The sequence below is a fragment of the Rhagoletis zephyria genome, unplaced genomic scaffold (genome assembly GCF_001687245.7).
Source record: "Rhagoletis zephyria isolate East Lansing unplaced genomic scaffold, Rhagoletis_zephyria_1.1 Rzeph_scaffold_00444, whole genome shotgun sequence".
NCBI lineage: Eukaryota > Metazoa > Arthropoda > Insecta > Diptera > Tephritidae > Rhagoletis > Rhagoletis zephyria.
The window spans coordinates 143803-160465 of record NW_016157528.1 but is presented as its reverse complement, the minus strand read 5'-3'; the positions used below and the strand labels follow the sequence as shown (position 1 = coordinate 160465).

Below are 16663 nucleotides of genomic sequence, written 5' to 3'. Positions count from 1 at the left end.
TACAATCTATTATAGCACGAAAAATTGTGGTTGAAAGGGTAAGTTTATGAAAAGGCATTGAAGAGTGGCAACAGTGTAGTAAGCAACACTGAGGGCTCCAGTAATCGACAAAATTCTGCGTATGCAGACTGCGTTTAAGTATACGTTCTGCGCTCTCGACTAATTTCAGCTTAAGCGAAGCGCATTTTAAGAGTGACAAATATTTGGAATACTTAACAGCGAGAGCAAAATACAAAGCATAAAAGAAGAATGTTAACAGAGCTAATACTAGGTTCACATATAAGTAGATTATCCTCATTTTTGAGCTTAACTCCCTAATCTGTAATTAGAAAAAGAGATTAGCCATACAAAATTCGTACCTTGTTAATCTGTAATTATAAGGTGCAATCCCATATTCCTCGGACTCGGACTAGTAAAACTGTCAAAAAATAAAAATTCGCTCAGAGAGAGAGAGTAACATTGAAAAGTACGGGATCGCTTTCTAGTAAAAAATGGTAACTTCTGTCAACTTCAACATAACCTCCAAATTTTGGTTGTAAATTTTTGCTTATTTTGTATGTAAACACACTTAGCTCACACATGTAAATAACCAAAAACACTTTCAAATTCATTAGAATCCACTTAAACAAGTAATTAAATTTTTTTCAACATGAATTAGCAGAGTGCACTTTTCTTTTGTTTACAATTTGGTTGCCAAACACATTACGGCTGATCGTTTGACATATTTACCAGCAAAAAATTCTCGGACTAAAACTGATAACTTCTGACATAGAGAGAACCGTATTTACTCTCTATTTAGTCAGAGAACCGAGTACGGGATCGATTTCCAGTAAAATCTGACTGATTCTGACCATGATAAAAACATTACAAGGTAAATTCATTCTCTCAATTCGTCGGCCATGATTTTGTTCTGACGTTTGCCAACATTTTATAATCATATAAAATTGAAAATAAAAAAATTAAATTGTTCACAATTGTTGTTGTTTGAGATTGAAAATGAGAATGTGTGTGTGAGTCTGAGTTTTGATTTTAAAATTATATTGTTGGCAAACGTCAGACTGCCTCTCAATGGTTTTACCTTGTTATGTTTTTATCATGATTCTGACTATTTCTGACTAGTCCGGACTCGTACGGGATCGCAACTATAAAATAATCTCAGATTTAACCTTTCGGTGTCCAACCTGCTTTTATCGATTATTTTTGCGAAGAAGACGAGAAATGCCAAATGTAAAAGTAAACAAAAATGGACGCTAGCAAGGAAAAGAGGTTTGTAAAGGTATTTTGAATAAAATGTTAAGTTAAAATATATTTATATTGCTTATTATAGCAGAAAAACGTGATCTCGGTGGCACAGAGAAGCAGTGATCGGACTTCTACCATTCTACATTGTGGTAGATCTACCACTTTTTTCAGCATCTACCACACTAGGTCTGAAATCTACCACATATTCGCGTTTTTGAGTAACTAGTTTTATTTTTGCTCGACATAATTTTCTTAATTTTGAGAGCAAAAATTGTCCAACACTAAACTAATACAAGATTCCGCATTTCCGGCGATGAAATTTCTCAAGTAAAAGTAAACAAAGCCGAATGGGAGGATAAAATAAACTGTAAAATCATAAATTTTCTCAATAATAAATTTTTCGACAGCAAACCTGGTTTCATTATGTTAAATTTTAAAATATGTGATTTATAAAAAGAATTAATAGCGAAAATTTAAAAAAACTGCGATTTTTGTGAAAGTTTTAGCAAATTTCAGTGCATCTTAAATTTTTGGGGCGTTGTTTACATTTAGTTGAGAGTAGTAAAAATCGGCAAATCCCAAGTAGCGGTTTCTGTAACGTGCCACATTTGTTCGCTACATCGTGATGTGGTAAAAAGAAACGCTGGCAACACTCCGCAAGGTTGCAAAAAAATTGATGTTCGAAAAATATCTTGATATGGAAGGAACCGCTTTACACTGGAAGGAAAAAAATTGCCAAAACTCAACGCAATTTTTAGCAACTTCAATTTTGCACTTTATTATACTAAAATTAATTTTTTTTTAGAGTAATTAAAAAGTTCGCAATTTAGGTGAAACCTTACAGAATTTCTGTAATTTTTGTACAAAGTTTGATCCAAAGCCTGAGATCTACCACATTTTTTTGATTCCAGATTCTACCACACAGAATTTTTTTTAAGTCCCATCACTGCAGAGAAGAAACATAACCACGGTGCAGCGAACAGAGGTGGCGCCGTCAGTGGTACCGCTACTTTGGTTTTTGCCGATTTTGACAGTTGTGGTAACTTGTAAACAAACCTTTGTCTACAAATCAGCGAAAGAGAAATTTAATTATATGTGAAAAATCAGTTTAAATTGTGTTAATTTGCAATTTGTGAGTGATTTTTGAGTTGAAGACTGCGTAAAAACTAATAAAATGATGCAAGTGTAGCGCTGGGACGAATCGCTGCATTTTGTGTACATAGGACACGGCAAAGCCGTTCCCGAAATGTTTCTTTATTATTACATTAACAGTATTTCCTCACAATGATTTTGCTTCTGCTCCAAGCAGCCTCCATTAGCAAGTTAACTAATCAATCCCGCGGAGATGCTGCCGCAGTCTTAATTGCAAAGCAATGGAGTGCACTAAAACTTTTGCTGAAGCAGCCTCAATTGCAAAGCAATGGAGTGCACTAAAATGTTGCCTATTCTCTAATAGATTAGGTGAAAAATGCAATAGGGGTATTCTCTGAGTCTTGCAAAGCCCTTGCATGGTGCACAGATTGCACGGATTGCACGGTAAAAACCGGTTTTCGTATGGGACAGCTTTGCAAACCGTGCAATCCGTGCACCGTGCAAGGGCTTTGCAAGACTCAGAGAATACCCCTATTATTTTCGTTTAGCAAAATTAAAACACGTTTTTCGCTGTAAAATGAACTGTTTTGGAAGTCTTAACTCGTTCTTCTTTTCGCTCTATTCTTTGTTTACTTGTGGTACACAAATGTCAACGCCCAGGACGGCGCACTCTTGTATTCTATCATTTCTNACAGAATTTCTGTAATTTTTGTACAAAGTTTGATCCAAAGCCTGAGATCTACCACATTTTTTTGATTCCAGATTCTACCACACAGAATTTTTTTTAAGTCCCATCACTGCAGAGAAGAAACATAACCACGGTGCAGCGAACAGAGGTGGCGCCGTCAGTGGTACCGCTACTTTGGTTTTTGCCGATTTTGACAGTTGTGGTAACTTGTAAACAAACCTTTGTCTACAAATCAGCGAAAGAGAAATTTAATTATATGTGAAAAATCAGTTTAAATTGTGTTAATTTGCAATTTGTGAGTGATTTTTGAGTTGAAGACTGCGTAAAAACTAATAAAATGATGCAAGTGTAGCGCTGGGACGAATCGCTGCATTTTGTGTACATAGGACACGGCAAAGCCGTTCCCGAAATGTTTCTTTATTATTACATTAACAGTATTTCCTCACAATGATTTTGCTTCTGCTCCAAGCAGCCTCCATTAGCAAGTTAACTAATCAATCCCGCGGAGATGCTGCCGCAGTCTTAATTGCAAAGCAATGGAGTGCACTAAAACTTTTGCTGAAGCAGCCTCAATTGCAAAGCAATGGAGTGCACTAAAATGTTGCCTATTCTCTAATAGATTAGGTGAAAAATGCAATAGGGGTATTCTCTGAGTCTTGCAAAGCCCTTGCATGGTGCACAGATTGCACGGATTGCACGGTAAAAACCGGTTTTCGTATGGGACAGCTTTGCAAACCGTGCAATCCGTGCACCGTGCAAGGGCTTTGCAAGACTCAGAGAATACCCCTATTATTTTCGTTTAGCAAAATTAAAACACGTTTTTCGCTGTAAAATGAACTGTTTTGGAAGTCTTAACTCGTTCTTCTTTTCGCTCTATTCTTTGTTTACTTGTGGTACACAAATGTCAACGCCCAGGACGGCGCACTCTTGTATTCTATCATTTCTGAAACATAACTTTTCCTTGAGATGTGAGAATAACAAGCACAACAAATTTGACGGCTAATAATCTGATTTGCCTGTGTAAACAGCGTGATTAAAAAACGAGCTTTGATTGATATAATATTGATATGTGAACATTCTTTTAATCTCACGAGAGCGTTTGGAAAGTTAATTAAATATCAGATTCAATGGCGCATATTCATAGTCATATTTAGTACTCAACTAAGTCGAAACTATTCTAAGTCACAACTAAAGCCATTCATAGTCGCCTTAGTTTCGACTTTTCTGGCTAAGTACCAACTTAAAATTTAGTTTCGGCTGCAGCTGCCACTAAGTCGTAACTAGGAAGAAGTATTTTATCAAATTAAGGGAAAACAGACGAAATATGTAAAAATTAAGTTGGTAGAGGGTGATTTTGATAATATTGAATAATCTCCAATTAAAATTTACAAAGATCGATCCATTTTAATCGGAAGATGAAATTAAATGCGTATTACAATTCGAATAAAGCTACATCACAATTTTATAATTGGAATAATTTAGATAAATTCTCAAATAATAAGTCAGTTTCACGCTAGTTCTGTTAAAGTAAATTTGTGCATAACATTTAGATATATACTATTTGTATGTTTCACAGCATGCTTTATACTAGGTTCACATATAAGTAGATTATCCTCATTTTCAAGCTTAAAGCTTACTGCCGTCCCTAAATTGGAGCGCTAAGCGTTGCGTTATCCATTGCAAACAGTGTCATCGCGCGCTATACCCAAATCAACGCGTCGTAATTTTTGACGTTTTCTCAGGTCCTCTCGTTTTTATTCTTATTTTCTCTTTCACTTTTTTGTCCTTTCTCTTTCTCTTCGTCTTCTGCATCCAACTTCAGCACGCAACGCCCTGTCAAAAATGAAAATTCCATTTGCTCGGCGTTAGCGCCGCGTTATTGTGGGATGGTTCATACAAATTGTATGGGCATGAGGATTTTTGACAGTTGCTTGGCGCTTGACGCGCCAATTTAGGGATGGCAGTTAGTATCCAGCTCTTAAGAAAACGGTCAACAAAAAATTGCCATTATTTCGCGTGTGTGTCCAAGGAATTTTGACATTTTTTATACCTCACAGCCTGTTGCCTCACTCTTTCCTCAAGAAATAATGGAACGGGCATATATTTCTGTTGCAAGCCTGGGTTGCCTTGTGCTCTTTTTTCCCAAAAAACTTTAGAAAACCGTAGTAGAAAGCGTACTAAATTTCTGAAGAACTGCGTACTGCCTAAAGCTTAGTATCCAGCTCTTAAGAAAACGGTCAAGAAAAAATTGCCATTATTTCGCGTGTGTGTCCAAGAAATTTTGACATTTTTGATAACGCACAGCCTGTTGCCTCACTCTTTCCTCAAGAAATAATGGAACGGGCATATATTTCTGTTGCAAACCTGGGTTGCCTTGTGCTCTTTTTTCACAAAAAACTTTAGAAAACCGTAGTAGAAAGCGTACTAAATTTCTGAAGAACTGCGTACTGCCTTAAGGAAATTTGACTCAAGAAAATTTCTTAGCCATTTCTTGTACGTCATTTTATATGGAGTTTTTGCTTTTCTTAAGAGCTGGATACTAAGCTTTAAGGAAATTTGACTCAAGAAAATTTCTTAGCCATTTCTTGTACGTCATTTTATATGGAGTTTTTGCTTTTCTTAAGAGCTGGATACTAAGCTTTACACCCTAATCTGTAATTATAACAAGAGATTAGCCATATAAAAGTGTGTTTGCATTGTTCAACTTTGCGTTCAACATTTGCGTTCAACTCAGCGCAGGGTTGCACGAAAAAAAAGTTGAATGGCTAAAACTATCAAAATATGAAAAAATATCAAAATATTCGCCATAAAAAGGTGTTTGCATTGTTCAACTTTGCATTCGACTTTTGGTTGAATGGCCTTTCAACTAATCGCTTTCAACAAAGTTGGTCGCCAGCCAACATTTAGCCATTCAACTTTTTTTTTCGTGCAACCCTGCGTTGAGTTGAACGCAATTGTTGAACGCAAAGTTGAATAATGCAAACACTGCTTAAAACTCGTCCCTTGTTAATCTGTAATTATAAAATAATCTCAGATTTGACCGATAACTTTTCGGTGTCCATCCTAGTTTTATCGATTGTTTTTGCGAATAAGAGGAGAAATGCCAAATGTAAAAGTAAACAAAAATGGACGCTAGCAAGGAAAAGAGGTTTGTAAAGGTATTTTTAATAAAATGTTAAGTTAAAATATATTTATATTGCTTATTATAGCAGAAAAACGTGATCACGTCGGCACAGAGAAGAAACATAACTTTTCCTTGGGATGTGAGAATAACAAGCACAACAAATTTGACGGCTAATAATCTGAGATTTGCCTGTGTAAGCGGGGTGATTAAAAAACAAGCTTTGATTGGGATAATATTGATATGTGAACATAGTTTTAGATAAACATCGACTTCACATCACTGCGGTTGTTCTGGCTATTTCACACAATTAACAAGAAAATGATACCTTATTCTTTTGCAAAATCATGCAATGAAAATCAAAATTACATAAATGGATGATCAAACTTGACATGGTTTAATAAAAATGTGTATTAAACGTTCTCTGGATTTTACATGGATGAAAACACTAGTTTTAGGTCGAAAACCAGTTTTAGCACAGAAAACATGTTTTGATGTCGGTCAGAACATGGTATAAAGCAGCCGTTTCCAAACAAAGTTTGTCTGCGTAACACCAACCCAAGAAGTTTAATTTCAAAAAAATATCCAAAGACGCCAGATATTTCATTGTTTTTGTTATTTAAAATTAATTTGAGACATGTGAATTAATCTTAGTAAGACTTCGGTACCCACGGGCCCCACGGGACTTAAAAATTTAATTTCGAGATGGGCGGGATCAGGATTGATTTAGTCCCGTGCCCATCTCTGCTTCCAGGTAAACTACAAAGCTTAGGGGGATGGAGCCGCCCGCTGCCCCTAGGTAGCGACATCTAGCTGGCTAGGTTTTATTGAGCTCAGAGTTTGCTGCAACAATTGCACGCAGTTTCAAAACAAAATTTCTTCATAACACCGACCTTCATAGCTAACAGAATTATTCAGCCTCGTTGCGGTAGTCGTGTCGAATGCAAGTCATTTTTCGAGAGTCGAATCATAAAGAAAATTTCATGTCATTGCCTAAAATTTCGACTCCACTAGTGTATTAAAACGGTAAAACTTGGCAGCACTACACAGTTTTCGACGATTTGTGTCGTTTACTTATTTCAACACGACAGTAGACAATGGCAATGTTGTCGAGTCATAGAGTAGGTTCGTTCGCGTAGCTGTTAATTGTTCATGTTTAACCAAAACTTACAAGTTTTTGCGTTCGCGTACGCAAACAACTTCCAAAGTAGGGGAAATTGAGTGAGGGGAAGCTGCTGGTTTCTGCTGGAAAAATTTTTGCCAACAGCAATTTGCCAACAGGAAAACAGCTGGTTGGCATTTACGCAAATCACAAAATTGAATTTGATGGTTTGGAAGTTAAAAATTACAAAATGCGACTAATTAAACTTGTAAGAAATAAGTAGTTATTTGTTTAATCAATAAACTGTGTCAGTATAACACTTTGTGATGGCTTTTCGTACGTTTTAAATTTTACACTTCTGAATGTAAACAAAAATTATATCAGCTGTTCATCTAATTTGCAAGTTTCTGCAAATTTTCTGTTCGCGTACTATTCCGGATATTTTTCTCTTGTGAGAGAACAGATGACATTTCGCCGGAATTTGGCAGTTGGTTGGTTTTTACTGGAGATTTTAAACGAACGCACCTATTTTAGCCTAATTCTCGACTTATGCGGCGTTTTTGCTGCATTTAAAATGCAACATTTAGCACTTTCGAACATATTTTTTCGAAGAGCGTTCATGCTATCGCATTTAGCAAATGTACATTTACGCGAGTTCGAGATCGTATGCTTTTGACAAGCAGCCGTGTTCCTGTCGCTTATTCAGATCCGTATCTATTACGATCAATTCTCACGCAGAAGATAATGTGCAAAAACCCTACTGAAAAGGAAAAAATAAATTTTAAACCAAAACTTCAATACAAAAATTTGAATTGTTTTAACCATGGCCGACCATTTGTTTATGTATATATTCATTTGTTGGTGCTGTCAATTAAAACTTCCTCACTTAATTAGGAAACAAAACAAACAGAATTGATCACAAATTGATCCAGATTTCTATCAGCATCACATCGATATTGAATTTTCTTAACTTTTCTTTATCCTAATAATGTAAAATAATAGCTCTGATCCAGTACTCCATGAACTTACAGGATTTTACACGAACTTGCAGGAAGTTGCAGGAAAAATGTTCCCGTACTCGAAAATCCTACAAAATCCTGTAAATTAGAGCCACTTTTGGAGGGTTGTGTAGAGAATAAAGTTGCAAGATTATACCCGAACTTTTTCTTCTGGTAAAATCATGAAAAGTGTCAAGCAATCACTGGTTGACGTTTTTACAGGAAAAATGTTTTTTTTTGTTCCCGTACTTTTTATTGTTACTTACTTTTTACTCTCACTTCAGAGAGTAATTTTGCTGTTTGACAGTTTTACAGGATTTTTCACGAAAAGTATTGGATCCGAGCTAATCGATCGGCGATCACTGAAACGCAGCTAGCCACTGTATACTCGAAAATGCAATGTAGCCACTTTTTCTCATTAAACCATGTTCGAATCGTGGACATTTTGGAAGATCACAGGGTTGCTTTTAGTATTTAGATACTTAATGCAAAAATGGAGTTGCATTTAGTTGCATTTAGGTGACGAATTTTGTATGGATAAATGTACATTTAGAGCTAAATGTGCTTTTACGCGTAAGCAAAAACAGCGCATTACGCAATGGGGCTGATTAACAGTATAGAAGTCGGGTGTTTTATTATTCCTTTCATGAGCATGAAATGGTATTATAACTTTGGTCCAATGTTTGTAAGTTCCAGAATAAGAAGAGATAGACCCATAAATTAAATGATCAGAACGTCGAGCTGAGTCGATTTAGCCATGTTCGTCTGTCTGTCCGTCTGTTTGTATGCAATCTAGTCTCTCAGTTTTCGAGATATCCGGATGAAATTTGGTTGGTGGGTGTATTTTTAAAATGTATTAATCATGTCGGAACCGGAAGAATCGGACCACTATAACATATAGCCCCCATACAACTGATTGTTCAGATATGAGATTTTTCGTTATAACTTCTCCATTTATGCAGCTAAGAACATGAAATTTTGCAATACTTCCACGCATTATCAACAAAGAACTTAGAATGAAAATTACAAAGATCGGGTCATTATAATCTATAGCTCCCGTACTACTGATTGTTCAGATATAAGATTTTTCGTTATAACTCCTCCATTTAAGTAGCTAGTAACATGAAATTTTGAAATGTTGTCACTCATTATCAAAAGAATACTTTCAGAAGATCGGGTCGCTATAACCTATAGCCTCCATACGACTGATTGTTCAGATATGAGATTTTTTGCCATAACTTCTCCATTTATGCAGCTAGGAACATGAAAATTCTCACCGTTTTCACTCATTGTTAATAGAATCATTACAGTGAAAATAACAAAGATCGGGTAACTATAACATATATCTTCCATTCCACTGATTGTTCAGTTATGAGAATTTTCGTTATGACTCCTCGATTTATGCAGCTAGGAACATGAAATTTCGCAATACTTCCACCCATTATCAACAGAGAACTTAGAGTGAAAATAACAAAGATCGGGTGACTTTTACATATAGCTACCATACCACTGATTGCTCAGATATGAGATTCTTTGTTATAACTTCTAAATATATGCAGCTAGAAAGATGATATTTCGCACTATTTTCACTCATTATCAACAGATAGTTTACAGTAAATTTAACAAAGATCGGGTCACTGTAACTTATATATTGCCTCCATATAACTGATTGTTCAGATATTGGGTTTTAATGTAAAACTAATTTATTTGGACAGCTAAAACCGATAAATTTTGTAAGCTATTGGTTAAATAATAATATAGTCTACTGAGAAAATTGTCAAAATTTATGCTGTATGTATAAGCCTTATTTCGTATACCATTGATTGTTCCTATACCAGTTTTTGCGATATATCTCCTTTATGTAGGAAGCTAAACCCATTAAATTGTGTTACCGGTTTACAAACCGATCACACAGCAGTGAAAATCACTTTGATTGGTGCTATATAAGGTATATCTTCCATACCTCTGATTGTTTAGGTAAGATTTTGTATATATGTAACTCCTCTATCTATGTGTGCTGTGAATATATAATTTTTTTCAAATGCAGTAATCTGTTAAATTAAAGTTTTCAGATGTTCATGAAAGGTATGAAGCCTTCGGCATAGCCGAAGACAGCGCTGCTCTTGCTTGTTTTTTGCTTAAAAATTATTCGGTCATGTATGAACTCTCCACAGTTGAGAAAAAAGCAGCCCATTGCGTAAATCGTAAATTCGTTTAAATTGTACGACTCGACAACATTGGCATTGTCTACTGTCGTGCTGAAATAAGTAAACGACGAAAATCTTCGAAAACTATACAGTGCTGTCAAGTTTTTCCGTTTTACTACACTATTCGAGTGGAAATTCTAGACAATGACGTGAATTTTTGATACCTTTCGGCTCGAAAAACGACTTGCATTCGATACGATTCTCGCAATGAGGGTGATTAATTTTTTATTTATTTAGTGTTTCTTAAGTTTTTATTTTTGTTTAAAGAGTATTATAAAAATAATTTAGAAAATCTTCACAACAAATTATCTTGTAATTGGCATTGTAGCGATTTTAATGAGCTGCGCAGGTGCTCAGTATCGGGCTTTTGATAACAGAAACTTAAACAAGTCGATACGATGTCCTGTGCCTTTCCAAGAATGCGCCTTTTGGATCTATGCCATATGGAACGCAAGTTCCCACATAGTAAAGTTACTACACGTATAGATGATTGCACAAGATGCCACTCATTGCCTTCATTTGCCCAAACACGTTCATTCATTGAAATCATTCTGAAATAATACTCCATTAGAAGTTCAATATCTATATTCATTGCAACTAGCTTCTCGGGCACAATTCCTTCGGGAAATTGAAGTTGGCAAGCTTTCAATTCGAGCTCACGTATAATAAATGCCAATGGGAAGCAATGGCCTGACTCACGAAACTCTTTTACCAACGATTCTATTTTGGTGAACAAGCGCGTGCATCGCTCTTGTGTTGTCCCCTTACCCACCACAGCCTTATTTATGATTTGACTCCAAACTGTTTCGATTAACAACGGATCGTTGTGATGTGAACAATTCAGAATAGTTAGTTTACACTCCCACAAATCAAAGGGATCGGCGAATTGCTGATAGAGTTGAGTTATATCATACAACGTGAAATTAAGCTTTTCTATCGCTTGCAATACTCTGTGATCCGGTGCTATATATGCCGAAAAAGTATCCAGTATGCACTTTTGTACACGTGCGATTTCCAGCTTATCCTCTAGCTCTTTTAGCAAGACACCATTGGCAATGGAAAAGCCCGAACTATCATTGCGCAAACACATAACGGCTCTAGCTAGATATTCAATGCGTTGGTCAAGAAGAATGCATTCGCTTTCAGTGCTGGCTAAGTTGTCCAAGATATGCGCGGCTTCGGCATGTCGGCCATTTTTCTCATAGTATTTCCACAATAAGTCGACTAAATTTAAATTTCCTGGATTGTTTACCACATTTCGACGTAGAAATTCTCCCAAACTTGGTTCGGGTAATGCCAGCAACTCCGATATCATATCATGTGCCATCAACCACTGATACAATGTGATATGCAGGAGTGGATCTTTAATTTGGATGGCCAAATTTACAAGCTTGCGTATTTGAACACTAAATCTTTTTTCGCTGGTATCACAAATTTGTCGTTGAAACTCAAATTCCTGCGTTTCATTGGCGTTACAATAATTCTGATATATCGTATCCAACATCAAGCGGACCTCCTTGTAACATGTCATACGTGCAGAATAAGCGGCATAACCTTCAGTGTCTTCGGTAGGCTCATCGCAATTGTAGTAACGTATACCATTTTCTTCGGGATCGATTTTAGCTGCACAAGTTGCAGTTAATTCTATGACCCCTTCGCCAAAACCGGCAATAGAAAATTGTTGGCAAATGTTTTGTAGGGGCAAATTCGGTGCGGCATCTTTGCAGAGCTGCAGAGCTGTGCAAAGCTTCTCATTCTTCCCTTCAGAAGCCTCACAACTTTTGGCTGAAAGCAATATTTCCGTAGCTTTAAAAGTAACCGCATCTTCGTGGCGATATAGGTTCGGACAAACTTCCCTCAGTTTCGCCGAAATAATACTAACACTTGCGTTATCTTTCAGATATGAATTAATTAGAGTAGCTATTAATAAAGCACAGGAATCAGTGCGTGTGAGTGTGAGGTCTCGAAATGTACATGAGCTCAATGTGGTTTGCTCCTCTTTTGTTAATTGAGTTGCCAACACTTGAAACTGATGCTCCGACAGGATTTTCCAAAGGGATAAGATCTCGCAAACATGTTTAATCAATTGATATAAAGCGCTTAAAGATTGTTTTTCTTCCGATTGTGCTTGCTCAGTAACATTTCGTTGTTCGTGCGTAGATAGCTGAGTGTGAGCCGGGAGCACATGACTAAATCCATTTGATACGCTTGTTTGAGTAGAGTACGTATTTCGTGATAATCCGGAACAGTCATTTACGATGTATGCATCCATGAAAGCCCTCAGCGAAAATAAGTCTTCAAGTATCAATGTACAATCGGACTGGGTAACCGTGCTGCATAAATTTGTGTCAACACAACGTTTTTTCCAAATTGGACGCAGTAGTCGGGCAACGTACAAGTACAATCCATCATGTTTGGCTGAATATATGACTGTAGAGTAGTCGTTAACAATTAAACCACCATCGTATCCTGTATCTTGGCCTGGTATTGGACTCAACGGGTACTGTGTCTGTTGCATTGTATGTGATGACTGTGGCGAGCGCGGCATTTGAAAACCGCCACCAGCAGTATGGGGCATTGGTGTAGACACAAACATTTGCGGTGTGTTGCGGTCAACACCATAGTGTCCCATATGTAAAGCTGGGTTCATGGGGTTAATCTTAGAAGTTCCTCCCTGAGCATTCGCAAGCATTTGATAGTGATAATAAGGCTCTCCTCCGTATAGGAGTAGCGCTTGTGCGGCCCATATTGCCAGATCCGTATTGCGAAATTGGTCTGCACATGCGATAAGTAACGAAGTAGTACAAGCCTCGCTCTCCGTTTGAATTTGAAAGAATGCTTTGACAGCTTCATTATGAGGGCCACTGTAGGCTGTAAGCAGCTGCTGCAGTATATCCACTGGTTTTAACAATGCAATAATATGAGCGCCTTGATTCGTGAGTAACACTACTTTTTTAGCTTTCTTGGCCTTACGCAAAATCGAGTTCAATTTAGATTCACATTTGTCTCGTACTTCAGCTAAACTCCAAACGATTCCATCTAAGCTAAGTACCGCTGTTGCTTCTGCTAAGTACGGACGACTTAGAAATGGTGCTGAACTTATTGACCATAAATGATCTTGATCTTGTTGCGATGTAGAAATTAATAGCAATGTTCCTTCACTATAGTATGCAGAGTGGACCTGTTTTGGCTTATTAACGGTTGTGTTAGGTGTGTAGCCTGGAGGAAGACGAACGTGATATAAATATAGTCCCTGGGGTTTGCTAAGGTCTTGAGCTGATTGTGCCGAAACTAAGCCTGAGGTATTGGTAGAGGGGAAGTTGGTAGACGTCTGTTTCTGTAGCGTTTGGGACAACTGTATTTGTTGTTGTTGAAGATGCTGCTGGCTAGGATTCTGTGCTGAACTCAGTGGTCTAGTAGCAAAAAATAATCGAACACCACTTTGTGTAATAGCAAGTAGATTTAAGTTTAAACTGTCATCAATAGATAACGGACATATCGATTTGATTTTTGAAAATATGGAGTTGTCAACGGTTTTCAATATACTGCTCGCACGTTGCATAACTTCGTTCTGAGAAACTCGTGCAAACCGTCGAGTACTGCTGCAATCCGTGCCAATATTCCATGCATCTATGGAACCTTTCTCCGTTAGCGTATATAAAAGTTGTCTGTGGTCATCGATAACGATACTAACTATTGGATCGTTTTCAGTGAAAAGTTTTAGGAAGTTAGGAACCATGGCGGATACAACACTTTGAGAGTGATTTACTTTTTTGCAACGCTTTCCGAACCAACTAGAATCTGCATGATAATCGATTTCATAAAGACAACCGTCTCGTCCACCTAGGAAAATTCGACCATTTTGGCTGCACTGCACAACATTAATAGCAACATTATCAGAATTCAATATGAAAATCGGCTTATTCATTAATTGCATTTCCTCGAAAGTGGTTGTGCTTTGCATATTTCTCATTGGCGATGAAATAATTTTGGTGGTATCAGCAAACGTTACCCCCAAAACAATAATTTCAATTGGCGTCGTCAAAATTAGCAAATATTTTACGTCGCTTATGAATACGCCAGGTTTTGGCTTGGCCAAACCCACGCTAACAATTAAATGATTTAGTCCGTCGTAATATGCAACATCGCGTGCTTGTTCGTAGGTCCAAATATAAATTTCAGAGTCGATAGTTAACCATGCTCTACCAATTTCGGGGAACAAACCCATCATGCAATGGCATTTTATGTGCTTGAAATGTTCTAAAATTTCAGCTGGTATCGGAATTTTGTTGACAGTGTGCACTTGCATCGCAGATTTAGGACCCATTGATAAACTGGAAAGATTTTGGTAATCATAATCATTCAATCCACTAGCTGTCGCGAAACCATGCTGAGCCACTCCAGTGAGGTTTATTTTCACGTCGAGCAGCCCCGGCGCTGAACTGTCCCTTATGTCCATTCGCTCCAGTATGTTACCAGCTACATCCAAGAAATCGGTGGGACTGATTGACGGCATTTTAGCTTAAACTGATTTCAACTACAATTATAATAGGTTAAATTTAAAAATATCTCAAACTTTACCGATTGTAAATTCAGGAAACCAATGTCTTAATGATTAGGATGTGTGCGGTCCTCCGTGTGCCGTCAAACTAAGTTACTAAAAGTATGTTGTGCAAGTAACTGATGCGACTATATGATTCCCTGCTTTAAATGTAAATATCTCGTTTTTTCACTAAATCAATTGCGGTTAATTTGTTAAAAGAAAGCCACTTTTTTGCATTTTAAACTGTCCATATATACAAACTCGTTTTACCGCGAATGGAACCATCAACTTCTACGCCGGCCACAGATCCAATAAACGAGACCAAATCAAGGTTGCCAGAATTTTTTAATGTAGGGATCTTCACACCAACTTCGATAGTTTCGGTAAAAGGCACAACACACGCATTGATTTATCGGCCAACCAGTTGGCCAACCGCTAGAAGCTGGTTGTAAATAAGGAAAAGAACATAGTGATGCGACATTTTCGGATAGTAGCGAAAAAAGACAAGAAAGGTCAAAACATAGTGAAGCAACCGTCAGCTCAGAAAGCAACGAAAACAATTTTTTCTTGTTTTCGTCGCTATGCTCTTTGTTGTTGTTGTAGCAGCATACAAGTTCCCCAAAGGATTTTTGGGGAGTTTTGCTGGAGTGACAGTCCTTGGCCAGATATAAATCTGGGTCGTTCCGGTTACGTAGACCCGACTGTCGTGGGGTCGCTTCTTTGCTTTTCACTTAACTATTCGCTGCCACATTGAAAAATAAAGGTTTCTTTTTGTCGCTCTTATACGTAAATGTATTGTCGCTCTCTTTGTCGCGTCACTTTGCCTTAGGGTCAAAACATAGTGGAGTGGCGAGCAAAGCGAAGAGCTAGCATCGAGCAAAGCTTCAATTACAAACGTGTATGTACGCCAGGGTAGTCAACTCATTTTTGAGAGATCCCCGATTTCGACAATGAAATTCCCCGATTTTCCCAGAAATTTCGTAAAATTCCCCACCCATAGATATCTTCTTAATCACAAAAGAAAAAAAGTATGTATTTACTACTACTTTTACTGGTCTTTCCTTTTTATTTTTAAACGAATAAATCTATGTTTTAATAAACCAAACCAAAATTTTATAAAGGTAGTTAACAAATAAAGAATAAAAAATATCCATGTACATAGATAATATTTACACACATACAGTTATCGAAAAAATTTACTTACACCAATTATTATTTTTTTTGTTATTTAATTTTAGTTATTTTTTTATAAAAATATAGTTTATTCTTTAACAAAAACCATACAAATCCAAGTTCCAGACGTTGTGCAATATTTGAGAAAAATTCAACAAACTTTCGTAAAAATTTCGAGCTGTTTAATTGGATTTTCTATAAATATTTTGAGTATGCAGTTTTGTAGCCATCTCAATTCTAGAATAATAAAGTGCAAGTTTCAAATAGCGTTGTTTTATTCCATATAAAAATAAATTATGCTCATTCGCTATAAGAAAGCAAATGCAAAGAAAATTCTAAAAAATCATCGGTAATTTTTAGCCATTTGAAACTTTGTTATACTAGAGTTGATCGAGCTGAAATTCCCCCAAAAAAACGGTCCATTCCCCGATTCCCCACGCTAACTGTACTTATATGTATATATATAGATATATATATATATATATATATATATATAT

At 36.8% G+C, this 16663-nt stretch overlaps 1 protein-coding gene across 1 annotated transcript; it reads right to left on the bottom strand.

Annotated features, from left to right (window-relative positions):
• Positions 1-10658: 10658 nt before the first annotated feature.
• Positions 10659-15323, bottom strand: Nup154 (nuclear pore complex protein Nup154). The gene is made up of 2 exons (XM_017611693.1): positions 15032-15323; positions 10659-14977 (listed from the first exon to the last, which is right to left on the bottom strand). Exon 2 carries the CDS (start codon positions 14964-14966, stop codon positions 10746-10748), a length of 4221 nt encoding a protein of 1406 aa, XP_017467182.1. The 5' UTR covers positions 14967-14977; positions 15032-15323; the 3' UTR covers positions 10659-10745.
• Between the last annotated feature and the right edge of the window lie 1340 nt (positions 15324-16663).